The sequence below is a fragment of the Zingiber officinale genome, chromosome 5A, assembly GCF_018446385.1.
Source record: "Zingiber officinale cultivar Zhangliang chromosome 5A, Zo_v1.1, whole genome shotgun sequence".
In the NCBI taxonomy this organism is placed as follows: domain Eukaryota; kingdom Viridiplantae; phylum Streptophyta; class Magnoliopsida; order Zingiberales; family Zingiberaceae; genus Zingiber; species Zingiber officinale.
The window spans coordinates 134,650,480-134,678,159 of NC_055994.1; the positions used below are offsets into that span (position 1 = coordinate 134,650,480).

General features: G+C 43.2%; 2 protein-coding genes and 1 non-coding gene across 5 annotated transcripts; all 3 read right to left on the reverse strand.

Annotated features, from left to right (window-relative positions):
- Positions 1–3,467: 3,467 nt before the first annotated feature.
- Positions 3,468–3,610, reverse strand: LOC121983670. The gene has a single exon (XR_006112689.1). It is a non-coding gene; the product is annotated as a small nucleolar RNA snoR136 (small nucleolar RNA).
- Positions 3,611–4,254: 644 nt separating this feature from the next.
- On the reverse strand, positions 4,255–5,627 carry LOC121981935. Its single transcript, XM_042534727.1, has one exon. The coding sequence runs from the start codon at positions 5,335–5,337 to the stop codon at positions 4,621–4,623; it is 717 nt and encodes a 238-aa protein (XP_042390661.1). The 5' UTR covers positions 5,338–5,627; the 3' UTR covers positions 4,255–4,620.
- A 154-nt stretch (positions 5,628–5,781) lies between these two features.
- Positions 5,782–11,163, reverse strand: LOC121981934 (neutral ceramidase-like). Of its 3 annotated transcripts, none has more exons than XM_042534723.1 (10): positions 10,797–11,163; positions 9,563–9,941; positions 9,082–9,290; positions 8,500–8,868; positions 8,136–8,394; positions 7,772–8,042; positions 7,558–7,683; positions 7,061–7,124; positions 6,664–6,833; positions 5,782–6,501 (listed from the first exon to the last, which is right to left on the reverse strand). In XM_042534723.1, the coding sequence occupies exons 2-10, from the start codon at positions 9,862–9,864 to the stop codon at positions 5,953–5,955; spliced, it is 2,319 nt and encodes a 772-aa protein (XP_042390657.1). In that variant the 5' UTR covers positions 9,865–9,941; positions 10,797–11,163; the 3' UTR covers positions 5,782–5,952. The 3 variants fall into 3 exon arrangements, with proteins under 3 accessions (XP_042390657.1, XP_042390659.1, XP_042390660.1); XM_042534725.1 differs by lacking the exon at positions 10,797–11,163 and adding an exon at positions 10,522–10,741; XM_042534726.1 differs by having other exon boundaries at positions 5,825–6,501; positions 9,563–9,935.
- Between the last annotated feature and the right edge of the window lie 16,517 nt (positions 11,164–27,680).

Sequence of the window (27,680 nt, forward strand, 5' to 3'; positions counted from 1 at the left end):
TGTATCCTACTAATCAAGGGGCACACACATATCACTTCCGTCATATGGAAGGGATAGATCTCATCTACATCACCCACATCCCTCTGCATAACTTATTACATACCCAGTAATCAATTTTATAGTTCACCTTGTTACAAGTGATGTTTGCTTATACCAAAGTGCATAACTCCTTATGTAGGGAACCGTAATGACTTCAAGTCTAAGGACTATTCATACCAATAATCACATGAGAATATTTATGACACTCATATAACGATCCATGAAACATTCACATGGCAGGTCAATTCAATATATATATTCTAATATATAATCATGTATCAATGTGATATCTCATATCTATGACTTGTGGGATTAAGTCATCAATTGACCTACATGCTAGTCTCAATGCACTAAGATTGCCCTTGAATATTAATGTTTGACTAAGAATAGTTAATACTAGTATATATATATATATATATACAAGATCCGACTATCAATTCAACCAATTGATATGTTGTAGACTAAAACCTACTATCCTAGGACATTATTATACTTATTCATTCAGCACTGAACTGAAATAAATATAACAATCAACTTTGTCTTTTATTAATAAGTGAAATATAATACAAAATTACTCTTTTTAATCATCATATAATTGGTACTAGGGCTAATACTAACAATCTTCTCTTAGCAACCATACACTTTTAGGACATCCAAACATTGCTTCATCAAATTCTATATGTATGCTCTCATCTTCCAGCATTAATCTGACAACATACAAATATACATACTTACATGCCATCAACAATATTTTTTCAATTTCCTTGTACTTATCCTGATGACCATGAACATCAGAAAGACCAAATGATTGAGATTACACATTCTTCTACAATATTTTAAAATATTCATATGAGTATTCAAATAATTTCGAATACCAACTTTTTATGAAAATTGAAAGTACCTTCTTCTTCTTCATCTCTGGAGTTACATGCATACTCTGATGCTGATTGGGTTGATGATTATATAGATTGTAAATCAACCTCTGGCTTCTATATTCTTTTTTATGATTCCCTCATTTCTTGGAAGAGTAAAGAATAAGATATTATTTCTAATCTTCCACATAAGCTTAATACTGTGTCATAATCTCAACTACTTGTGAGATAGTTTCGTTGCATTGGTTGCTTACAGATGTGAGTGTCTCTCTTCATTAACCTACTCCGTTATATTGTGATAATCAGAATGTTATTCAAATTACGCAAAATTCAATTTTTATGAGCGGACGAAAATATTGAAATTGATTATTACATTACTCGTATCATCTTTAGATTGACACCATCACATTATCTTTTGTTTTTTTAAATCTACATATTGCTGATATGTTTACCAAGGCACATTCGACTTTACATTCTCATTTTTTGTCTGACAAACTCTTAATACTTCTAGTTATAGTATCATGAGTTTAAAAGGATATTAGATTATATATATTTATTTATTGAGAATTTTTTTTCGATAATTTAATTTTTTTCTCTATTTAGGATTTAAAATTTTTTAACTTTTATATATAGCCTCGGGATATTGAAGAGTATCTGTAAACTGTTTATTTTAACAACGTAAATCGATAATAAATAAATATCAAAACTTAAAACAACGTCGATTTACAATGGTCCGCCAGCTACATATAACCTATAGACAGACACGTCATATAGACAGACATATAGACAGACACAACACAGGCTATTTTAGAGGTCCCAGGTCACCTCGCCGCACACAGCCCATGACCTCGCGGCGAGGTCGCAACGTCGCACATTGCCGATGACCTTACTGTGGTGATCACGCCTCACCAGCGAACTTGCGGTTGGCAAGGCCACGATCGATTTGCAGCCCCATCATTGAGATATTGTGGCAACGAAGTCGAGATTTTCAGATGAAGACGCGATGAGTGATGGAAAATTGGTCCCGTCTGATTTTGACCGATAAGAAAACAAGTTAAATTTGATCAACGGATGACTTTAAAATCCGGCTATCCGTATTTTTTTTTTCAAAGTAAAGTGCATCGGATTATATATAATTTATATATCCACGTTACAACGAAACAAGGCATAAAGCTAGACTTATGATGTTGATACTAAATTGGGTAGTCATTGAATTAGGTGCTCTCTTTGTTTCATTCATCTAAATGGATGCTCAAATTTATCACTATGTCTAAATAGCTAAAAGAGCCCAGGATAATAGTATGATAGTTAGATTTTTCAAGCGAGGCATTAAAGAATTGAATCGTAACTATTCCACTATAAAAATTTTCTTTCAATGGGATAACTGAACACTGACCGCTCAAATGGATTTCCATAAACATTTCTCGATTTATCATCTATGAAAAATATCTGTTGGATCAAACCATTCACCTCTAAAATTAATCAATTCAAATAACTAGACATTTAAATTTAAATAAAAAAATAATCAAAGGAGCATCCCTAATTTTTTTAAAAAAAATAAAAGAGTCTTAAAAAAAATGCCTTCACTCTTTATAAAAATAAAAATCAAAATCAAAAATAAAAATAGCCTTTATTTATTTTTTATAAACATAATTATTTTTAATTTATAAATTTAAAATTTTAGTTGTTGTAATTGTTTCTCAATTTTATTTACTATTTGCAACAATCTATAAATCATCTCCCCATAAATTAAATCTGAATTTATATTTTTATAAACATGTAACTTATGTTCCTAATTATTTTTTAAAATTATAAATCTATTCAATGTAAATATTTTTAAAATACAAAGCATATTAATCATTTTTTAAAGTTAAATTTCTTTCACATATCAAACCTATTTCACATATTATTTTATAAAAATATTTTTTCTAGTTGACCTTCAAATATACCTCTCATGATTAATTTTGGACATGACCAATCTAATCCCATAAAAATTTTCCACCCAAATAAAAATTGACTCATGTTGAATAGATGTGATGCACTATTGCATTTAATTACCCTAATCTACGCATGTTAATTTTTTTATGAATTTAAACATGAACAAAAGTGTTTGACAATGGGCATGAGTGGCCTTCCAAGGATAAGCTTTACAAGTCAGCCAAACACTTTTGCTACAAAGGTTTTATATTCATATTTAGCCTTTAAATACTCTTTCATACTCTATGATTAATCAACTAGAATCCGTGACTAGTAATCGACTCTAATGGATTGTATATGATATTAATTTTCATAATCTTTAGCTTGATAAGATCACCAAGTAATTACCAAAAGTATTTGATAAAATGTTTGACAGTTGCAAAGGCCTCTGATAGGTACAAAACAAACATTGTTGTACTTTTGAATTTGCATAATTGGACTATCCAAAACTTTGTCCAAAAGTGTCCAACAAATAACAAAAGAGTATATTTCTTTCTTTCATCTTAGTATCTTCTGTTGTCTAGATAACTTCCACTTATCTTTCTATCCAGCACACACTAAAGAAGATTTGATGTAAGGGAATGTAGCTCACCAACGTCCAAATGCAGCACGATTTCGATTGCATCGGATAGCGAGGTAGCAGTGTGATTTATGCTTCATATCTTACAATGGACCATAGAACGTGATAGTAGATCTATGTTCATTAACCGTGATGAAGCAGAAATTTGTTTTTTTTTCAAAAAGTTCTAAAAAAATATAACTTTCAGAAATTGCTGCAATAAAACCCTAAACTTTTTTTGGGGGAAAGAAAACAAGACAAAATCAATAAGATCTCCGTGCAATCGTGAGGATGACGAGATTAAGAAACAGATCCATGGGCGGCCAGACTTCAATATGTAGTTGAGAGTCTGAGTGCCCACATCTTGCTTCTCCGTCTGCGGAGGCAAACTTGGAGAGCATGACATTGTACGAGAAGGCGATGCCCCCGCAGGTCCCTTCGAAGGGGAAGAGGATCGAACAGAATACACGAAATGAGATGAGAACGGAGGAAGCTCAGAGAATATGAACCAGATAAGGCTTCACGTCGCCGGATTCGATGTGGAATCCAATTGGCGATCTGCGTTGAGAACGATTTTCTCACCATCGCAACCTCCGTCAAGAAAGAGAAGAAATTAGAACGAGAATGAGGAAGGCGACTCAGGCACCTGAAGAGGCTGCAAGGGGAGGCGAGGAGGTTAATGGAGTTTAGGGCTACAGCCACCGTGCGGCAATTTATAGTCTGAATGACTTCTGGACCTCATGGGGCTCCAGCCCATTTTTTGGGCCGACAAGTAAAATTTGTGAGGACAAAAATGAAATCCAGCAAAAATCCAATTATGAACAAGAGCAATCTTAAGACAATTTCTGAATAACAGGAATCGGAAACACACTTTCTAGCAACCCAGACATCTCATGCCTGATGTCCAAATCGGTGACCTACTCTCGTTTCTTTTTCATCCGAACAAAATTTCCCTCTAATAATCCTTCTCTACCTAATTAGTTGACCCATGTGTATCAGCACTTGAGCTAATCTCCACCTACCAATTCCACTTCGTCTTCTCTATTCAACAATTGACAACCAATCGATTGAATTCCGTTCTCCTTATCAAAATCGCATTTCATCTAACCAATCTCAATCACAATCGAGAAGCGGGAAACACGTATCAGAGCCAGATAACATCTCTATGTGTTATTAACTGACATTTGCAGAGCATTGGTTGGTGGTGACCGAGGCCCGGCGGAAGGTGTACAGCGTCAGCGTCAGGCTGCAGTTCATGGCGATCTCGATCTTGCGCTTGTACACGCCGAGCACGGTCACCTTCCCGGAGACGTCCGTGAAGCTGGTGAACTCAACGGTAGCCGTCCCGCTGGTTACCATCTCCGGCGTGACGTTCATCCGCCGCGCCACGCGTGTGGTCAGCACGTCCACCGTCGCGGTCAGTCGTGACGTCCGCCGCGCGCCCACCTTTCCCTCCGGCAAGTACGCCACTCCCACCGTCTCCCCGCCGTAGTAGAGTTCGGTGGCGCTGCGGCCGAAGCGGAACGACGCCACGTTGGGGTTCCTGAGGGACAGGTCGGCCAGCAGCGTGGCGTTGACGCACACCAGGCTGTCGCCGCCGAAGTCCCCGGGCTCGGCGCTGAAGCGAGGGAGGGAGATGTCGTTCACTGTCAGCGTGGGGTCCATGGCCCTGAGCACGGTGAGGGAAAGGATGAGGACGGCGAGGCCGAGGAGGAGGAGGGTGGCAGCGCAGCACCCGCAGCACCACAGCGCGCACTGCCTCTTCCGGAGGTACGGCACCGAGGGCCACCGGGTGGCCTCGTCGTGCTCACCGGTGCGGGCCTCGACCACGGCTGCCACCGCAAGGGGGGGCACCTGCTCCTTATCGTCCTGCTTCCAAGCATCAGCCATGTTGATTTGGCTATTAGAAATTTAGAATTACGGGTGTTTAAATTAATTGGAAGAGCGCTAGCGACCGAGATTTGTGGTCGTTTTTGCTTTGTTGACAGAGGCGACACGCCATCAGTGATCCGTCACTGACTACTGGTCCTTAAGATGTTGCCGTCGATTATTATATTAAACACACGGATTCTTTGTTAATTTTCCGGCTAGACCGAGTAATAAAACTTCTTTGGAAATTGGAACTGAGAGTCTAACCTTATTATTACTGCTGCAACAATAATTGAAAGTAAAGCAAAGATAATTTTCCGCGGGATAAAGACAAACTGGACAAAAAACAGAAGGGTTTCAGAGAGAAAAAAAAAACCTGCTTGACTTGAAAGGGGAGCTCGGAGCCTCGGATAGCGGTCAGGAGCTGCCGTTGATGCAGAGGTATGTGGAAATCACCATAGAGAATAAAAGCAATGTGGAATCTCTTACATAAGGTACAGCAGGCAAATAGCAAGCACAACGCATTGTTAGTATTGTGATCTTCTGAGCAAAGCAACCGACCCAAACAATACGTACACATGATCCTGAATAGAGTGAAGTTTCAACTTAATGTCAAATACAAGGCATTCAACTTAGCTAGAGCACAACAAAGGCCCTGGACGTGCCAGTAAAATGACTAATTTTCCCAAGCAAACTCTTGGATGCACCAAAATGCCTTAATCTGTAGACGCCTGCAACAACTGTTTCAGGAATCCTCCACTCGATGGTTGCATGGCTACGGGAACTCAGCTTTGCTGGTCTCGACCACTTGAATCGTAAACAGAAATCATCATCATCGTATGCAGCTATCCAGTTACTACCGCTGTCTAGCATTTCCACCAGCGAGAATGTACCTTCACTCAGGACGTCATTCCGTGGGCAAGCAGACCAGAAAGTAGCTGTCACCAAGTCGCCTGGGTGGAATGTAGAGTTTTCACTAACATCTGTGAGAACATCCCCAAACTTAACTCCCATGGGGGTTGTGTCCATGACCACAGGCGGGAGGAAACCAATTTGCTTGCTCAAGAGATCTGGTGGTTGCAACTCTGTTTCAATGTTTTTGCCTTCTAAAAGGGCAGATGCAAGTTTTTCAAATTCCTGAATGTAACCACTGAGAGTGTGCGGACCATACAAAGTTGACGCCCCCTGGTGTAAAAACAGAAAAGCAGTCAATAAGGCTGTTAAAAATCTCAAGGGGAAGTAGCATTCATTAAAGTGGATGACAAAGACAACGAAAGTGTAAGAGTTTTGTGTTCTGTAAAATCAGAAAGAGAATTGGAAACAACTCTCATATTGTAGATTAAGCACCTCATATCTCTGAATCTCATACTCTTCAAATGTGGTAACATACTGCGAGTAAGTGTTTGACAATCCCGCAATAACAATGTGAATGTTGCTACCAAATTCGCCATTGCCATCACGAGTGAGTATTGCTCTCACAGCATCACGAAGACGCCTCCCAGCCATTGTAGTAAACTCTGAAAAGGGAAACACCATAATAATCTAAATTTTCAATGATTATGGAATGCAAATTACTTTTATGGATCAAGAATCTACATAAAGAAGTTGGAAATGCAGCAGAAAAATAATATGTTTTCCAAAAAGCTTTATGAAAAGAAGAAACATCGAGGTATACAAATTAAGTACCAGATGAGATGATACTGAAAAACACTTTTTTAAGTGCAAAAGTACACAAAGCATATACCTCCAGGCACACATAGGATGACCACCTGTCCTATACGGATTATCTGAATTGGAAGTATTGAAGGCTGGAGAAAAAAAAAAGAAATTAGTCAATTAGCCAAAAGGGTCAAGGGAATCAAGCAAAAAAGACAGACAGTTCCCTGGAAGGTAAAATCTTCCACTCATCAAATGCTCATCTAATTTAAGTTATAGATTCACAAGGTTTGATAGCCCACACACCTCATGTGTATTTTTTTTTTAAATTTCTTTAGCTTAAATACTATAATCTAAACCCTAAACCCTAAGATCCAAAAAAAGTAAAGCAAAAAAAAAATATACTTGGTGCTCACAAGGTGTGCACCGTGAGGTGTGTAGGCTAACATTCTCAATAGATTCACCTATATTGCAGATAAAAAATAGAGGGAAATAAACAGAATAAAACTTGTAGGCTAGCATTCTCAATAGATTCACCTATATTGCAGATAAAAAATAGAGGGAAATAAACAGAATAAAACTCACCGCCCAAGCATATGGTACTTGCATGTTACCAGTGTCCAGTAAAATTGGCTTTGGCTGCTGGCAAGTAACTTGATCACGGCTAGGTGTTTTCAGTGCGTTTCTCACTACTTTCCAGAAGGCATTGCCCTGAAACAACATAGTTAGCACAGTTGAATGCCCGATCAATGATTCTGCCAAGAAAAGTGGAACCGAGAAAAGCATTCCCAATACTCACCTTGACATCTCCCTGCTTAAAATCAAATGCTCCAGGACCATCTGTGGTTCCTGCAGCAAAAGCAAATCCCATGGCAGCTGGACATGTTTTCACAATTCCCTGACTTCCATTACTTGAAAGAAGGGTGACCTCTAGATTTGAAAAATCTAAATAGGTCTGACGATAATCAATTTTTCCTTTCACCAACTCAGATGCTGAATCAAAGAGTTCAACAGCCTTACTGAACTGCCTTTCACCAATGATCCTTGTGCTTTCAAATTCATCTGGGTATCTGACAGAAACCAAATATAAGGAATTAAAAGAAAAACTATAAATATTGTGCAAAAAAAAAAAAAAATTGATCTATGAAGAAAATAAGAGATACCCTGGGCCTCGTCCATAGCAAAGTTCATTCTTCCCATTGCAGGTACTATGATTGAAATCGCAAGGGAGACCAGTATCGATACAGAAAGTTCCCAACACATTTGGACTCACATCTCCACAATTTGATTGGCAAAAGGCAGACACAAATTTGGGTTTTCCAGCTTGTGTATCTCGGACACGCTGAGAAATTCTTCCTGTACTTGATAATAATCTACCACCTGATGCCAGGAACGAAGATGCCAGCTGCATTAACTCAGAAGCTGCAAACAAAAAGTCACAAAAAGTGAAAAGATTTGGAAAGTATCAAGAGAGAAGGCAAAATTTTTATGTATCATCCAGAAGACTGTACAGCATATATGACTTACATTTATCATCTGGCTGAGGAATTATGATGGAGATTCTTCGATGAAGTACCTTCTGTTCAATGCCACTAGTAATTGTATCAGGATATGCACTGTCAGTTTGTTTAGGATAACCATTTTGTTCGGCCCAATCCTCCATAAATCTAGCAGCAGCTCCTTTGTTATCTCCACTTATCAAGGAGTTTGTTCGGCTCATTGAAGTACCATGAGTAGCAAACCAATTAAAACTACCAACAGGGCCCCATTCACCATCTACAAACTTAAGTAGGGTCATTTCTTTGTCAACATTATATTTGAATTGGCTACGCTCTGCAGGAGGATTGTTAAGATAGGCACTAGGACTGCGATTTATACTAGCCTCCAGAAGCTCTCCTGAAAATCAAAGAATATTCACATCAAATATGAAAATGCAGATGACTATCAATATTCGTTAGTAAGGATAAATGTGAACTGCCTAAATACTTATATTGCTCCTTGTTTTACAAAATGCTAATGGTAAAACAGATAGATGAACAGCACTTTATGACTGTCTATTCTGCTAATACGAACAAATACACATCAGCCTTATCTAATAAGTTTGCATACCCTTGTTCACAAAGATATCTCCTGGTCGAAGATTTTCATGGGCTTCAACTATGCTTTTTTCAATGCCATCTATAAGAACATCAAAAGATTGCTTTATAAAGCCAAGAGATGTTACAATGTACACAACATACTGGAGGTACCCCCCAGGCCCTGCGTGTGTGTGAATACCACTGATGGCTACATTTTTTTCATTGTACAAATCTCCATACCTGAAAAAGGTAAAAAGCATGTTTGAACTCAACAGGTGCAATATGTCAATTCAACAGGCATATTTAGATATTGTTCAGTTAAATAAGTAAAGCATAGCCATTGTCGCAAATATGTCCAAATCAGCAGAATTAAAGAACCATATGGTAATAGAAATGACTTAGTATACATGATGAACTTGAACTCCTAAAGTTAGATCATGAAAGATTATGAAAAGCGCATGCATGTGGTATAGCATGCATGTAAGTTTGACACATTACAGCTGAAAGCTTACCTTGATTTCAGTCTCTCAAGCACTTTGATTGTCACAAGCTGAGAAGCCATACATGCATCAAGGTTCACAAGAACCACACGGTTTCCTCCTGGCTCTGCAACAATAAATGTTCGAGCCTTAAGCCTAAAATGGACACCGGAAGCGATCTGTTCAGTATTAGCATATCCCATCATATTGGCATCTGCAGCTGGACCAGTTATGTCATAACTCCCAAGCCCAATTAAATATGTTGAGTCTGCTACTATTTTTCCAGTGTTATGTATACAAATCAGCAGCAAGAAGCAAAGCCACATGTTTGCCATCTGACCAATGGTAAAATTGAGAGATGGAAAGGTAACTTCGGTAGCACTAGGGAAACAAAGGCCACCTTGAGCTAACCCTAACAAAAAGAGAAGTAGCTGATTAAATTATATACTTAGAAAATGAGAAAAATAGTTCAAGAAACATTATTCTGAAGATGTACAGAGACTGTAGGCTTATCTCAGCATATCTACTTGAATTTTGGCTTTAAAATCTGAGGCTGATTACCTAATGCTCTGAAAGAAAGTTCTTTGTGTAACAAGATTAACTTAAATTGCACCTAGAGGTGATGATGGGGAATAGAATGCACAAATATGGTATGAACACAGACCCCAGAAAAATATTCTAGATTCACCTCTGCTGATTATGGAACGATGTGGAAATTGTGTGTGTGTGTGTGTGTGAGTTACATAAACAGAAAACCACGAGTATTCAAAATCATGAGCATCCCACATGAAAAATAAGACGGTGAAGTAGCAAAACAAGAGCAAAAACGAAACTACAAGACAGGCTTGCAAAGATATCGAAAGTGCTAAACTCAGCGTATCGAACGCCGGCAGCAAACAGTTATATGTGTTTTATGTACGCTATGAAATTTAGGTTGCCTCAAATTTCACAAAATACATCCTTGAATTATCATAGCTAGTAGATAGATGCACCGGAGGCAGTGCTCAACCCTACTACGAGGAGGGTTTCCGATCAGCAGAGAGCGTGTGTTTGGACGAAGGTGCAAAAGCTTAGATTTTGTCGCCCAGAACCCCAATTCGGCAATAAGACAACCTTGGGACTCCAGTGGATCACCAACTAGCCATGATTTAAAGGGAAAGGCGGAGGGAAAAAATCAACGGCGAAGAGGAGATGATTGTGTCGGAGGAGGAGCAGGGACGGAAAGATATCTAAAAAAAAGAAAGAAAGGAACTATAAGGTTGCTTACACGGAACGACGTTGTCCCTGAATGGGTTGGATTGGAGCCGTTGTCAACGAGGTGGCGATCAAGGGTCCGTTGAATGTTCGTTACGCCATCGATCGAAAAGGTCCAAGGAAGAGCGACAAATGGAGCGCCATAGACAAAGACGCCGAGCAGAAAACGGCCATCAGCAGTAGATCGTGCGAGCGCTACTGGTGGCCGGGGTCGTGACGGTCGCGCGGTGCCCGCGGCGAGCTCGTATGAGTTAGGTTGTGAAGAAGCAGGCCGGTGCTCGAGTTATCGGGTGGTGGAGCTCAAATGAAGAAGTACCCACCAGCCCACTCAAAATCTTCTGATGCTCTATTTAGTCAGAAAATCGGGAAAGTATCTCGACGGCAATCTATTCATTTATTCGTGGGCATTTGGGTGCCAGCTGCGCTTGAGATAAGAGCATCTACGAGATAAATGTTGGTGTGGTACTGACGTCCAATTATTCATCAAATTTCTCACTGAGATCTTTTAAATTTTATAATCAAATTTTTTTTCAATTAAATATTTATAATTCCATCTATTAAATATCTTGTTTTTAAATATCTTAAATTTTATAATCAAATATCTTATCAATCAAATATTTATAACTTCATTATTATTTTATTAATTTACATTTAATTTTATATTTAAATAAAATTAATAATACTAATTTCATAAATATTTTTTACTTAATATTTAGATATATTTATTTACTAAATATTTTTTACTTAATATATTTACTTAATTAAAAAGAACACAACAACTGCTGTAGCTGCCGCTGCCGCTGCCGCTGCTGCTGTAGTCTTCTTTAGTTTTTTAATTACAAAAGACGATGGAGAGATATGATGAGAGATATTTAAATTGAGGGGATAAATATCTCCAATTATTAATACTCTAAGATGTCAATTTTCAACGGCGAAAAACAATTGCTTCTATTCTCGTCCATTTGGCAATGCTATAAGTTAACCCTATAAGTTATTTTCTTTTATATAATTTGGAGACAAATTATGACATCTGAGATAAATAATCATATTTTACTAAAATTTTAGCTATGAGTACTTAAAAAAAAAAACTTTTTCTCTAATAAAAAATGGGCATGCTAGTCAAAATAAATTTTTATGAGCGCTCTCCGATTTACTCTAATGATGATGAAAAATTTAAGTGGGGTCGGATCAATTCTCTTAATATTAGTATGCTAAAAAAGCTAGATATCTCATGGATGTTTGTTATAATAGATCTTGGAAGTTAATTCTATAAAAATATCATGTTGAATATATGATGTTTTTATTTTTCTCATGCTAAAAGGTTACTGTGTTATAATAAATACTTTTATAATTTATCCCCTCTTAGAAAATATGGGTTGTCTTAAGTGACTTTATTTTTCGACAATTTACTCAAAAATGTATGTAAGTTTTTGAATTTACTAAAAGTCATATGCTACTTTATTATTTATCAAAGGGTGCACCTTTTTACAGTGCTCTTCCTATTCTGCCCTCCTGACAAATTTTACTTTTTAAAAAAAAAATTATCATTTCTCTCTCTTCTCATTCCTCCTATGCATGCAATACATCTATTATCTTTTCTCTCATCTTTTTTCTTTCCTCTCTTTTACACATCGATTCTTCTAAAAATATTTTAACACTCTTAAGAAGCTAAAATAAATAATGGATAGCATATTTGAACTCCTTATAACCCTAGAAATCCACAGGAACTGAAATATATGCAATCGAAACTCTCTAGGTCCATCAGAGCATAGCGGAATACATATATTAAAATCAATTATTTTTCCTCTTAAATCATAAATCTTTTCGTGGTACATATAGTTTCAAATAAAAATAACATAAAACATACCTCAATTCCTCATTAAAAAGACGTGAATAATATCAAAAACAAATAAAAGCCCCACTTGTGACTCCTCTAACAATATTCACACGCACTAGATCACGAACTTGATATGATTCGTTAGATGTTAGCCTCTTAGATTGACAAAATCTTTGAGAAGCACTATCAATCTTTCTGATAGAAGAAAGAGAGAAGTGAAAAAGAGCTCTACCAACCAACCTTTCTAAAGGTGGTTATTTATAGCCTCCATGAAAAATGAAAAGTTAAGGTCATTATTTGATCCTGTCCGAACCAAGAGTCAGCGGACGCTGGGCACGTGGCGCTCTCTGCTGGATCTTCGAGTGCTCCGGCGAACCTGCAACAAACCGGGCCGGGAGAGGTTCCCGGCGACGGTCCTCCGACGCTCAAGTCAGGTAGGCTATGGAGAAAGTGGCTGCCAAATCTGTATCATGCGTACCTTTGGCGAAGTAATAGCCTCTTTATATAGGACGGAGAAAGAATTGATGCACGCCCATCGAGATGCGTACGTGTCAGCAACCCATACCACGGTATGCACTTGTCAGAGAGATTACCTGATCCCATACTGCTACAGTGAGAGAATGTTCTTTGATGGGACGGCAGGACCCCCGTTGTCAGGCTAGAAGTATGGCATAGCCATACGACTTGACGGCTGTCAGAAAATGTTCCCATCTTTTACCCACCACCTGTCTGGGGAGCCCGGCCCACCGGGCGGGCGGTGAAAGTCCGGACGCGGTGAAAGTCGTCCGGACGGCCCTGATTCTTTGCGCCGTCCGGGGGGTGCTTCCTTCCGCTCGGTCATTGTGCACTGCTTCATTTGAGCGTCGGAACCCTGGTCCCTACCAGGGTGTCTTTTTAATATCAGATTTCCCTTTTTTCCGAGTCCGGTCGGCTCGCCCCTTTCGGGTGAGCCACTGGACCCTTTGACCTCCCCTCAGCGTTGACTCCTTGTGGGGTTCCAGCTTTTTACCGCCGGATCACTTGCCTTCCTCTCGAGTCTAGTCGAAGGAGATCACTTGCCTTCCTCTCGAGTCTAGTCGAAGGAGGCAAAGTCCGACTGACTGGACTGCCGATCTGCCGAACAATGATTATTGCATTAGGCCGCTCGGCGCGACATACGGCTGCTCATCCATGCGGCGATATCTGTCCGGTCGGCGATACTTTGTCCATGCCTTGTATTTTCTTGGAATCGACGTCCGTTGTTCTCCCACACCTCCCATCACGTGCTCTGCGCACGGTAAGGGGAGTTCATTAAATGCGGCTAGTAACCGGCTGACACGTGGCGATCGTGCATTTGTCAGAGTATGGCGGTTGCGTCACTTCCGATGGGACAGCCGCCGTTTGAAACGGACGATCAGATGACAACCTCGATATCGACGACCTGGATCGGACGGTGGAGATCGCTTCCGGGCGGCGATATAAAGCCCTTGACTCCGTTTCCGCCGCCTTTCATCTTCTTCATTTCCAGATTCCTGTCGCTCCTCCTTTCGCCGGCGACCTTGTGCTCAGACTTCCCGACGATCACACGGCAACTTCCGATCATCTCCCTCGCTTGTAAGATCCTTTTTCTCGCTCGAGACGCGTTCTTCTTTCTGTTAATCATCCTCGTCAGTCGGTTTTCTTCCTTTGCTTGAACCATCCTCTTCTATCCCGCATTCTGGCCTTTCGATCATGACCAGTACCTCGCAGTCAACCGGCGGTGCTCCGGGTCTTTGGTACTCGAACATGGAAAGTCGGTTCGACGAGGAAGACGCCATGCGCCTTATTCGAGCATATGACCTACCGACCGACCACGAAATAGTGTTAGTCACGCCTTCCGATCGGCCTAACGATCCTCCGTCCGGCACTGTTGTCTTCTTCCGTGATCAATTCCTGGCCGGCCTACGTTTTCCTCCTCACAAGTTTTTCTTAGAAGTTTGCAACTATTTCCGCATTCCGCTCGGCCAAGTAGTTCCCAATTCTATTAGATTGCTGAGCGGAGTGATAGTTTTGTTCAAACTGAACGGCATTCCCTTAAACCCGAAAATCTTCCACTACTTCTACTATCCCAAGCAAGCCGAGTGGGGTACCTTTGTTTTCCAATCTAGGATAGGCTTCGTCCTTTTCGATAATATGCCGAGCTCCAACAAACACTGGAAGGAGCATTTTTTCTATATTCGTTTTCCCGAGCGGCCTACTTTCCGCACTAAGTGGCAGACAGCTATGCCTGCGCAACCGGAACTCGGCAAGTTTAGAGGTGACGCAGACTATCTCCATGCAGCCGAACGGCTAGTAGGTCAGCGCTATCACATTGACAAGATGCTTCTCCCAGGAGTAATGCATATATTCGGCTTGTCTTCTGCACCAGCCGATCTGCCTTGTAGCATGAGTAAGCTTCCCTATCTCCTCCTTTATTTTGTTCTAACTGATTTATTCTCTGCTTCTGCAGCTGAGGTCATGTGGAGAGCCAGAGCTACCGAGAAGCTCAAACTGAAAGCCGCTCAGATTGAGGCGGTGACGAGCAAGGAGGCCGCCGAACGGGGCCTGGCTCCGGCTGACCCGGCCGGCGAAGAAGGTGAGGGGACGCCAACGGTCCCAGAAGCCCCGGACGCCCCTGCCCCTCCTGATGAGGCCACGGGCAATATAGAACATGGAAGTGAAGCTGAAGTGGAGGCCCGTTCGGCCGATGATGCGCCGCTGCGCACTCGGAAACGCCGGCGACCGGAATCCGCACCTGCCTCTACACTTGATGAGCCACAACCTGAGCAGGGTGTAGGTGCGCCGGTGCTGTCCGGAACAGTTTCCGTCGAGAGTACCCCTACCCCTCAGGATTCTCCGAGGGCCAGCTCGGAAGTTCCGCCGTCCAGCCCTTCGAGGACTCGACGACGTCTCAAGCGTTTAGGCGAGCTACCCTCCTCTTCTGCTGGTGGGCCATCTCAGAGCGGGCCGAGCGGCCAGAATCTACTTAAAACCGTCCTGCGCCTCCCTTCGGAGGCGTACATGGCTGCCGCCGATCGGCCGGTATTTCCCGAGCAGATGATCACCCTGACGGGTCCTCTCGCACAAGCTTGGATAGATGCTCGGAGTCGTATAGCCAAATTGACTCCCGGGCAGCTCGGCGACAGCAACCTTCAATCAGCTACCGGGGTATGGCCCCTTCCCTTCTTTTCTCTCCTATTTGAAGTTTTTAACCTGCTCGTGTTTGCTAGCAGAACTGGGTGGAGCAGATCGCCATTAGCGATCGATTGGCCGAGCTGGAGGAGGAACTGAAGAAACAAAAAACAGCTGGGGACGCCAGGCAGTCGACGGCCGCTCTGGAGAAGGCCAAAAAATCACTAGAAGCTGAGCGGAAACGAGCTGCTGATCTGGCGAGCAAGGTCGTTCGGCTTGAAACAATGATTAAACAACGAGACAAGGAGATCCAGACGGCGACCACTCGGAAGCAACAGGCCATCAATGATATGGACCACATGAAGGTGGAGATCCGGGGGCTGGAGCAACGCATTAAGGACCTGGATGCTCTGCTGGCCACCGAAAAAGAGAGCCGCTCGGCTGATCTCCAAAGATTCGATGGAGACTTGAAGGATCTCCAAGCCGCTAGCGACGCTGCCCATGCCGCGCTCAAGGAATATCAAGAGGGAGAGTCGGCCCGCTCGGAGGAAGTGAGGAAGGCGTTCCTCCGCTCGGAAGGCTTCGGAGAGAAGTTTACCGACAAGATATCCCTCACGTTCGAGGAGGCAATCAAGGCGGCGGTGGGCTACTTGAAGACCAAAGGTCACCTGTCTGCCGAGCTGACCATCCCCCCCGAGGACTTAGCGAGCGTGATGGATGCCATCCCCGACGCTCTTTTTGATTTTGATGTGTGAAGAGCGTTTTTGTAAGCTTTTTTGAATTCCCGCCGTTCGGCCCGGCTTATGTAATGACTTTTTTGACTTGCATATTAGATAATCTTCTGTTCCTCTCTATTTTAGCTTCTATTTTAGCTAGAAATCCTCGTCTCCAAAGGGGTTTTCGCTGGATTTTCGCAAGACCTCCAGCTCAGGCGTTTATAGACGCGGAGCTCGACGGCGCGGTTTTTATAGCCGGTCGGCGCGGCTCTCGATTTTTAACGACGGAGCTCGTCGGCGCGTCCGCTCGGATTATTTAAAGACGCCGGCTCGTCTCTCGATATTTATCGTCGGAGCTCGACGGCGCGGTTTTTATAGCCGGTCGGCGCGGCTCTTGATTTTTAACGACGGAGCTCGTCGGCGCGTCCGCTCGGATTATTTAAAGACGCCGGCTCGTCTCTCGATATTTATCGTCGGAGCTCGACGGCGCGGTTTTTATAGCCGGTCGGCGCGGCTCTTGATTTTTAACGACGGAGCTCGTCGGCGCGTCCGCTCGGATTATTTAAAGACGCCGGCTCGTCTCTCGATATTTATCGTCGGAGCTCGACGGCGCGGTTTTTATAGCCGGTCGGCGCGGCTCTTGATTTTTAACGACGGAGCTCGTCGGCGCGTCCGCTCGGATTATTTAAAGACGCCGGCTCGTCTCTCGATATTTATCGTCGGAGCTCGACGGCGCGGTTTTTATAGCCCGCCTCCGCGGCTCTTGATTTTTAACGACGGAGCTCGTCGGCGCGTCCGCTCGGATTATTTAAAGACGCCGGCTCGTCTCTCGATATTTATCGTCGGAGCTCGACGGCGCGGTTTTTATAGCCGGTCGGCGCGGCTCTTGATTTTTAACGACGGAGCTCGTCGGCGCGTCCAGTGAGACTGCACACCCGGCCGAACGGCGCGGCCTTCGTCGTCGAGCGCTTGGCTTGTATATAATCATCCCTGAGGTAGTCTCGGCTAAAATGTACCTAGCCGAACGGCTCAGGCCTTCGCTCCAGGCAATAATCTCCCTCTATCATCCTGATCAGCGCAGGGTTTTGGTTTCCTTCCTGCCACACTAGTATGCAGCCCGGCTGAACAGCTCGGGGTCTTCGAGTTCGAGCTCCCGGTTCGGACATAAACCTCCCGGCCGATCGGCTCGGGGGCCTTCGGGTCACGATGATAATGCCTTATATTCGCTCTTTTGACTTTTCATCTCTGCATTTCAAGTATTTAGTCGAAAAATGAAGTACACAGGGTGATTTACAGTGATACACCTTTCACCCCGACCGATAAGGTTGGAGGTGGTTTGCGCTCCACGGTCTATCTAGCTGCCTACCGTCCTCGTCTTCCAAATAATACGCGCCCGAGCGGAGCTTTTCGATGACTTTGAAGGGACCTGCCCATGGAGCTTCAAGCTTGCCGACATCGCCGACCGGCTTCACTTTCTTCCAGACAAGATCGCCGACCTGGAACGATCTGGGAATGACGCGCCGGTTGTAGTTTTGCCTCATCCGCTGACGGTATGCCATCAGCCGAACGGACGCCTTTGCCCTCTCCTCTTCTACCAAGTCCAGCTCCATGTTTCTTCGTTCGGCATTGCCATCACCATAGCTCTGGATCCGGGCTGACTCAATGCCGACTTCGACCGGAATGACAGCCTCACCGCCATATACCAAATGGAACGGTGTGACTCCTGTCCCTTCTTTTGGCGTCGTTCGGATGGCCCACAAGACGCTCGGCACTTCATCCGGCCAACTTCCTCCCATATGGTCGAGCCGAGCGCGCAAAATACGAAGAATTTCCCGGTTGGCGACTTCAGCTTGACCGTTGCTCTGAGGATAGGCCACGGACGTGAAATGTTGCTCAATGCCGTAGCTTTTGCACCAATCCTCTAACATCTTCCCTGTGAACTGCCGTCCGTTGTCGGACACTAGTCGGCGAGGGATGCCGAACCGACAAATGATGTGTTGCCAGATGAATTTTTTAACCATTTGTTCAGTGATCTTTGCCAACGGCTCGGCCTCCACCCACTTGGAGAAATAGTCTACTGCCACTAGTAAAAACTTTCTCTGCCCGGTCGCCATCGGAAATGGACCCACAATATCCATTCCCCATTGATCGAACGGACATGAGATGGTTGATGCCTTCATCTCCTCTGCCGGTCGGTGGGAGAAGTTGTGATACTTCTGGCATGAAAGGCATGTAGATACTGTCCGAGCGGCATCTGTTTGTAAAGTTGGCCAAAAGTATCCGGCCAAGAGAATCTTCTTGGCCAACGAGCGTCCGCCCGGATGACCTCCGCATGATCCTTGATGTACTTCCCGGAGGATGTAAGCTGAGTCCTCCGAGCTTACACATTTCAGCAAAGGGCGCGAGAAAGCTTTCTTGTAAAGTTGATCTCCGATTAGTGTAAACCGACCGGCTCTTCTTCTGAGGAGCCGGGCTGCATATTCATCGGATGGTGTGGTGCCCGAACGGAGGAATTCTATAATAGGTGTCCTCCAGTCATTTGAAAACGCGAGGCCTTGCATCCGGTCGACATGCGCCACCAGCAGCGTTTTTTCAATTGGTTGCTGAACGGCGACCGGCGTTATTGAGCTCGCGAGTTTGGCTAACTCATCGGCCTCCTGGTTCTCCGTTCGGGGAATCTTCTGAATAAGCACCTCTCGGAAAGCAGCTTTGAGTTTTTCAAAAGCCTCAGCGTAGAGTTTGAGCCGAACACTGTTGATTTCAAAGGTGCCGGAAAGTTGCTGAGCGGCCAACTGTGAATCAGAATAGAGTGCCACCCGACCGGCTCCCACATGCCGTGCTGCCTGCAATCCGGCTATGAGGGCCTCATACTCTGCTTCATTGTTAGTAGCTTTGTAGTCTAGCCTGACGGATAGGTGCATCTTTTCTTCCTGAGGTGAGAGTAGTAATATTCCGATCCCACTTCCGAGCCGAGTGGAGGATCCATCCACATATATTCTCCACATAGCTTCCGGCTCTGGTCTTTGCACTTCGGTCACAAAATCAGCCAAAGATTGGGCTTTAATCGCCGAGCGGGGCTGATATTGGATGTCAAATTCACTTAATTCTGTCGTCCACTTGATAAGCCGTCCGGACGCTTCTGGATTCAACAGCACTCTTCCGAGTGGACTGTTCGTCCGGACAATGATGGTGTGAGCCAAGAAATACGGTCGAAGGCGCCGAGCGGCTAAAACCAAAGCTAAAGCCAACTTCTCGAGCCCAGTGTAACGAAATTCAGCATCTTTTAAAATGTGGCTTAGAAAATACACCGGCTGCTCTTCGCCGCTCGCCCTCACAAGTGCTGAGCCGACAGATACATATACAGTGACTCACCCCCGATCGGCTTGGCCAGCACAGGCAGAGAATTTAGATATGTCTTCAATTCTTCAAATGCTCGGTCACACTCTTTATCCCACTGGAACTTAGTAGCCTTGCGCAGGATCTTGAAGAATGGCAGGCTCCGATCGGCGGTTCTGGAGATGAATCTGGATAAAGCAATTATCCGACCGGTCAACCTTTGCACTTCTCTTGTATTTCTTGGGGGCGGCATGTCTTGCAGTGCTTTTACCTTGCTGGGATTTGCTTCGATTCCCCGCTCGGTCACTATCTACCCCAAGAAACGCCCTCCTTTAGCTCCGAACAAGCACTTCTGGGGATTTAGCTTGACTCCATATTTGCGCAGTGTGCGGAAGGTTTCTTCCATATCCTTGAAAAGATCGGCCGCTCGGACGGATTTGATAAGAATGTCGTCCACATAAACTTCCAGATTCCGCCCGATCTGCTCCTTGAACACTTTGTTCATCAAGCGTTGATAGGTGGCCCCGGCATTCTTCAATCCGAACGGCATCACATTGTAGCAATATGTGCCGTCGGCCGTTACGAAGCTTACTTTTTCTTGATCTTCCCGGGCGAGCGGGACTTGATGATATCCTTGGTAGGCGTCAAGCATGCAAATTAATTCGCAGCCGGCCGTAGAGTCCACCAGCTGATCTATCCGGGGCAGAGGATAAAAATCCTTGGGGCATGCTTTGTTTAAGTCTCGAAAGTCGATGCAGACCCTCCACTTGCCGCCCGGCTTGGAGACCAAGACTACGTTGGCCAGCCAGCTTGGGAACTGCACCTCGCGTATGTGGCCGGCCTTCAGAAGTTTTTCTACTTCTGCCCGGATAATAGTATTCTGCTCGGCGCTGAAATCCCTTTTTCTCTGCTTCACCGGCCGAGCGTCCGGTCGGACATGCAATTCATGCTGCGCCAGGCTCGGCGAAATTCCAGGTAACTCATGTGTCGACCAGACGAAGACATCATAATTTCGTTGGAGGCACTGGATCAGCTTCTCCTTCTGTTCTTTCCCCAGATCAGAGGCGATAAAAGTCGTGGCCTCCGATCGGGTTGGATGGATCTGGACTTCCTCCTTTTCATCATAAATTAAAGCAGGAGGTTTCTCAGTTATGGCGTGTACCTCGATTCGGGGTGCCTTCCGGGCGGAACAGGCCTCCGCTCGGATCATCTCTATATAGCAGCGCCGAGCTGCTAGCTGATCTCCCCGCACTTCTCCTACTTTGTCTTCCACTGGGAACTTTATCTTTTGGTGGAAGGTTGAGACAACCGCTCGGAATTCGCCGAGCGCCGGTCGTCCCAAAATGACGTTGTAGGATGATGGAGAGTCGAAGTTGATTGTCCTGGTCCTCCTGAGCGGCTCTTCTCCCAGCGAGGTGGCCAGCCGGATTTGTCCGACCGGCTGAACTTCGTTGCCCGTAAACCCGTAGAGCGGGGTCGTCATGGGCAGCAGCTCGGCTCGATCAATTTGCAGCTGGTCGAACGCCTTCTTGAATATGATGTTGACCGAGCTCCCTGTGTCAACAAATATGCGGTGAATGGTGTAATTTGCTATTACCGCTTTAATGAGCAGCGCGTCGTCGTGGGGCACTTCTACTCCTTCTAAGTCCCCGGGTCCGAAAGTGATTTCCGGTCCACTCGCCCGCTCTTGGCTGCAGCCGACCGCGTGGATCTGCAGCTGTCGGACGCCCGCCTTTCTGGCTCGATTGGAGTCTCCTCCGGTCGGTCCGCCGGCAATAACGTTGATCTCGCCCCGGGAAGTATTGTTCCGGTTTTCCTCCTCCCGAGCAGACGGTCGTGACCGTTCTCTGGACGCCCGGCGATTCTCCTGCCTCGGAGATCGGTGCCGATCGGGTGTCTGCTGATGTCGCCTCTCGGTGTGGGTCCGGTCAGCTTCATGAGTCCTATGTCTCCTGTCGATGGGAGGAGACCGTCGTTCGGCTTTCCTGGGAACGGGATTGGACAACAAGGGAATGCTTCGGCAATCCCTCGTGTTGTGTGTATCCGTCTGGTGGAAGGTGCAGAACATAGGGGTCCACCTCCTCTTTGGCTTGGGCCGAGCGGCAGCCACCTCTTGTACGTGAGATCTGGCATGGGGGGATCGGATTGCATCGGCCCTCGGTCCTCTGGGCGGCTGCTGAGCGGCTTGCTGTTTCCGCTCGGCGTGAGTATGTGCCCGCTCGGCAGGAGCTTCCTTTTTCCGAGCGGCTTGCGCTTCTTCCACATTTATATATTCGTTGGCTCGATGTAGCATGTGATCATAATCTCGGGGCGGCTTTCGGATGAGCGACCGGAAGAAGTCTCCATCCGCTAGGCCTTGCGTGAAGGCGTTCATCATCGTCTCCGAGGTGGCCGTTGGGATGTCCATCGCCACTTGGTTGAACCGCTGAATGTAAGCTCGAAGCGATTCTCTCGGCTCTTGCTTGATGGCGAACAAGCTGACACTTGTCTTTTGATAACGCCGACTACTGGCGAAGTGGTGGAGGAAGGCCGTTCGGAATTCCTTGAAGCTCGTGATGGATCCGTCCGGCAACCTCCGGAACCACCGTTGAGCCGATCGCGAGGGAGTGGTAAGAAAGACTCGGCACTTCACTCCATCGGTGTATTGATGGAGCGTGGCTGTGTTATCAAACTTACCCAGATGATCATCCGGGTCCGTTGTTCCATTGTACTCGCCGATTGTCGGAGGCACGTAGTGCTTGGGCAGAGGGTCCCGTAGTATAGCCTCCGAGAATTGGCGATTGATCTGCTCGGGGGAGGAGTCCGCTCGGGGAGCTTTCCCCTTCCTGTCATCCCGCCTCGGCATTTCATCTGAGGAAGATCCTATATCTCTTCGGGCCGGCGTGGCTCCGGGTGCGAAATAAGGCCCGATGGAATGCGACGGTGGCTGGAGGTGCTTCCGCTCGGCCACCTGACGTAGATGTTGCTTGCTGCTCCGCCCGCTCGACGGATGCTTTTTGTTTTTGCTCCACGAGTTTGGCGGCCCTTATCTCGACCAGAGCGTCGAGTTCCTCCCTTGAAAGCGTCACCGTGTGCTGTCGTCCAGCCTCGTCCATTGTCTCTGCTCGGATGCAGGAGCGTTCCCACAGACGGCGCCAATTTGATCCTGTCCGAACCAAGAGTCAGCGGACGCTGGGCACGTGGCGCTCTCTGCTGGATCTTCGAGTGCTCCGGCGAACCTGCAACAAACCGGGCCGGGAGGGGTTCCCGGCGACGGTCCTCCGACGCTCAAGTCAGGTAGGCTATGGAGAAAGTGGCTGCCAAATCTGTATCATGCGTACCTTTGGCGAAGTAATAGCCTCTTTATATAGGACGGAGAAAGAATTGATGCACGCCCATCGAGATGCGTACGTGTCAGCAACCCATACCACGGTATGCACTTGTCAGAGAGATTACCTGATCCCATACTGCTACAGTGAGAGAATGTTCTTTGATGGGACGGCAGGACCCCCGTTGTCAGGCTAGAAGTATGGCATAGCCATACGACTTGACGGCTGTCAGAAAATGTTCCCATCTTTTACCCACCACCTGTCTGGGGAGCCCGGCCCACCGGGCGGGCGGTGAAAGTCCGGACGCGGTGAAAGTCGTCCGGACGGCCCTGATTCTTTGCGCCGTCCGGGGGGTGCTTCCTTCCGCTCGGTCATTGTGCACTGCTTCATTTGAGCGTCGGAACCCTGGTCCCTACCAGGGTGTCTTTTTACTATCAGATTTCCCTTTTTTCCGAGTCCGGTCGGCTCGCCCCTTTCGGGTGAGCCACTGGACCCTTTGACCTCCCCTCAGCGTTGACTCCTTGTGGGGTTCCGGCTTTTTACCGCCGGATCATTATTAATTACCTCCATTAAATATGAAGATGAATTGTTGTGGCCCTCATTAATTCTTTATTTAAGTTGAATTATGACCTCCATTAATTCTTCAAAAAATGTGGAATCGTCATATCAGCGGCCCCCTTAGAGTCGGTCCCACGGATATGAAGGGAGGTAAATACAGGTACACAGCTGAAAGCGCATAACCGGGACACTACCCCCAGACAATCACATCCCGAGGATCGAACCCTGGACCTTTCGGTCACGAAACCATACGCTCCCAGCTGTGCTACGCCCTGGAGACAACCATTAATTCTTCAAGGAAGATGAAGAGTTATGACTCTTCAAATTTTCTAAAGATTATCATGATTGTGTCTATCTAAGTTCTCTACTCTCTTTTCTTTGAATAGGATAAAATAATATTTGATTTTAACCTGTATTAATTTCTAATATTTCAGAATTAATTAATAATCTACCTTTATTAGTTTCTAATATTTCATAATTAATTAATAATTTAATTAATTCTTATTATAAAATAATAAATTAATTAATTTTAGTATTTACTAAAATAATCAATTATAGATAATATTTATGTCTACCTGTTATGTGTGTATCCCTCTAAGTTTTATATATGAATACAGTGTAAATCTATACACAGAATAAGTTCAATCTTTTCATCTAAACATACATCCCACTTAATTCGGTACATTATGCATCATCATCAAATTAATCGCTTTACATGATTTTAAAGATATAATAGATCTCTCTTGAATGATAAAATCATTCCTTCCATGACCATAGATTTTAAGTTACTAATATTTCTATCAAGCGACTAGGATGTTAAATCTTAATTTAAGAGAGCGATGAATCCTTTATTGACTCAATACTATTCTGTTTACGCTTTGTCATATACCCAACTACCGTATTAATCACAATCCGTTTAAAGGTTGTTTTTAACAACATCAAAGTATATAACTCCATGTATAGAATAAATAAAGGTCTTAAGTCAAAAGATCAGTTACACTCGTTCATAAGATGAATGACCAATAATGCTTAATATGTGATCTCCTTTTAAGCAAGTCGTGTTCAGTGTACCTCTAACCTCAATACATTCCTAAGTATAATTTAGATATCCATCTCTTAATTTATCTTAACCTAATCAAATTCAGCTTTGATCTAAATATATATGGCCTCTCTAGCTATTTACTCAATTAAGGATTATTTTAAGATTTATATACTCAAACATCCATAGAAATTTATTATTAATCATATACATGCATAAAAGTAAATGATTAACGATAAATATTTTCCTTTATAAAATATCTTGTTATATAAGTGCACACTAATGTTTTTACCTTCGTCAATATATAATTCTATGAATTAAAATATATCAAAATTAATCATCCTACCACACTTAACATTGAGTGCAGTGAAATTGGTTAATGAATTAACTAAATACATACATACAATAAATAAGAAAAAAAGGAAAGTATCAAAAGGAGAAGATTTCTTTTACCAAATATACAATAAATAATAATAAAGGAAAGTATCAAAGGGAGAAGATATCTTTTACCAAATATACAATAAATAATAATAAAGGAAAGTATGATATCTTTTACCAAATTTGTAGACCAGCTTACCCAAATATCGATACACCTTCACGAGTTAATACCTTTTCGAATGTGGGGTTATTTTGGAAGGGTCGCGATAATTTATTCATATACATTTACTCCTTTGAAACTTTATATATATCAGTATAAATGTGAATTCTACGAATTAATGTTTATCAAAATTAATCATCATACCATACTTAACTTTGAGTGCCGTGAAAATTACGATTAATTAAATACGTAGACAATAAATAAATAAATAATAATAATAATAATAATAATAAAAAGAAAAGGGGAAAAGATTTCTTACTAAATTTATCTACGAGCTTACCAAAATGTCGATACACCTGTACGAATTGCTGATATATATTTCCAAATGATTCCACATGTCATCCAAGTTGATATGAGATGGGATGATTGTCATAATTTACCTTTCTCGTGATGACCTTAAGTCGGGTGCGACGAGGATGTTGAAAGTGAACGATTTCATCTTTTATCACATGATATACCTTTCCAAATGTGTAGGACCACCCGGAAAAAATGGTTAAGGTGACCCTTCAATTTTTACTCTAATTTATTAATATTTATCCAAATTAATCATCGGACGAATATTCGATTAATTTAATTAATCTGATATTAATTTTATATAATTTTTTTATTATTTTTAAAATAAATTCGGTTAATTCTATATTAACTGATATAATTTATTTTTAATTTGATTCGATTAATTTTATTTTAATAAAACTTTAAATTAATTTTAAATTAATTTAATTAATTTTTAATTAATTTAATTAATTTATATATCGAATTAAACGGATGCTCGCCTTAGATTCATACCATACTTTAACTTCGAGTGCCCTGGAAGTTAGTTAATGGATAAACTAAATACGTACACACAATAAATAATAATAAAGGAAAGTGGTAAAGTGAGAAGAAATTTTTTACCAAATTTATCAGCTTACCAAAATGTCGATACACCTCCAGGTGTTGATATTCCCCTCAAGGATGTGTGAGGCTGACCTGAAAAAGTTACTAAGATAATTACTTCAATTTTTACTGCAATTTATTCTTGGACATTTACTATATATATATATATATATATATAAAAGTAAAATATTTTACCCATCTTTATCCTGCAGAAGTGTAACCTTTATAGGGTCGGACACCTAGATACCTAGCCAAGCACGTCGATTCACTTTTAAAAATTTGGATGTTTGAATTTGTGAAGGTTGTCCAAGAATATGCAAGATAAGAATGTGCAAGCTGTCATACTCTACTATGGACTGTATGCCACGGACACAGACGTCTAGATTCAATTTTTTTTAAAATTAGTATTTTCTTAAAAAGGAACACTATACACCATAAGTATATAAAATTTTTTATTTTGAACGATATAACCCAATAGCAAAGTTTGAACCTTAAGGAAAAATTATATTGACTTAAATTTATTATAACTCAATCCCGAAACCCTAAAATCTTAAATCTTAAATATATATAGTATATCCCGTGAGCATCTAAAATTTTTAATTTTGAACACTATAATCCAAGAGGAAAGTTTGAACCCTAGAGGAAAAATCTTATTGACTCAAACTCATTATAACCCAACTTCTAAATTTTAAAATCTTAAACGTTAAATACATATAATATACCTAAAAAAATAAATTTTAAAAAAACCTTATGTGGACTCGGGGCATCGAAGTGGATCCAGGCACCTCTCTAATGTGTGTGTATATATATGATCCGGTAATGACGAGAGGTCCCACCAAAGATAGGTCAAAGTAAGGAAGACCGTCTAACGTGGAAGACAAAATCAAACAGGGTACCACAGTTGGTTGAGCAGACCGGGTATGGCCGAGCGGACCGGGTACGACGGAGCAGATCAAGTATTGCCGAGCGGATGGTACGAGCTTAGGAGACAAGTAAGCCGGGCTCTCCTCGATTGGTAAAGTTACCATTCGGCAACAAAGAAAGCTACGCCGTAGTTGGTCTCATCGACCAGGCTCAACATCCGGTCAGAGGGGGATAGCTGACAAAGGTCAGGAAGCAAGTAAAGAGACGAGCCGGCATACCTTAATGACACTATTGAGTGGAGGCAACCTAGCTGAGCGAATTCCGGTCGGCTACGCATGTCCCCACCAAATTCCTTATAATATCCTTTTGGGAGTTTGTGACGCTAACAATAGGGCATGCCCAGCAGACAATCATACTTTAGAAGCTTCTAGGCTGTTACATTAGAAAACTACATGGTTGTTTAAGGAAGGGTGCTAGGGACACTTTTTGACTTGTCTTTACCTAGGACACATAGGAAAATGTGCCTATGCTTTCGGACACGTGCACAAACACTACAGGGATGCTATAAAAGGGAGTTTTCATCTAAACAGAGAGATATGCACAACTTCATTTTCTACATCTCTTAGTTATGGTTCT

Bases quoted from the DNA above. Each gene is read 5' to 3' on its own strand.
- LOC121981935 (XM_042534727.1), bottom strand. From the start codon at position 5,337: ATGGCTGATGCTTGGAAGCAGGACGATAAGGAGCAGGTGCCCCCCCTT.
- LOC121981934 (XM_042534723.1), bottom strand. From the start codon at position 9,864: ATGGCAAACATGTGGCTTTGCTTCTTGCTGCTGATTTGTATACATAAC. The intron at 8,869-9,081 runs GTATGCAAACTT...TTTGATTTTCAG, and splicing joins AGATATCTTTGTGAACAAGG to GAGAGCTTCTGGAGGCTAGT. The intron at 7,125-7,557 runs GTGAGTTTTATT...TTTTTTCTCCAG, and splicing joins AAGTACCATATGCTTGGGCG to CCTTCAATACTTCCAATTCA.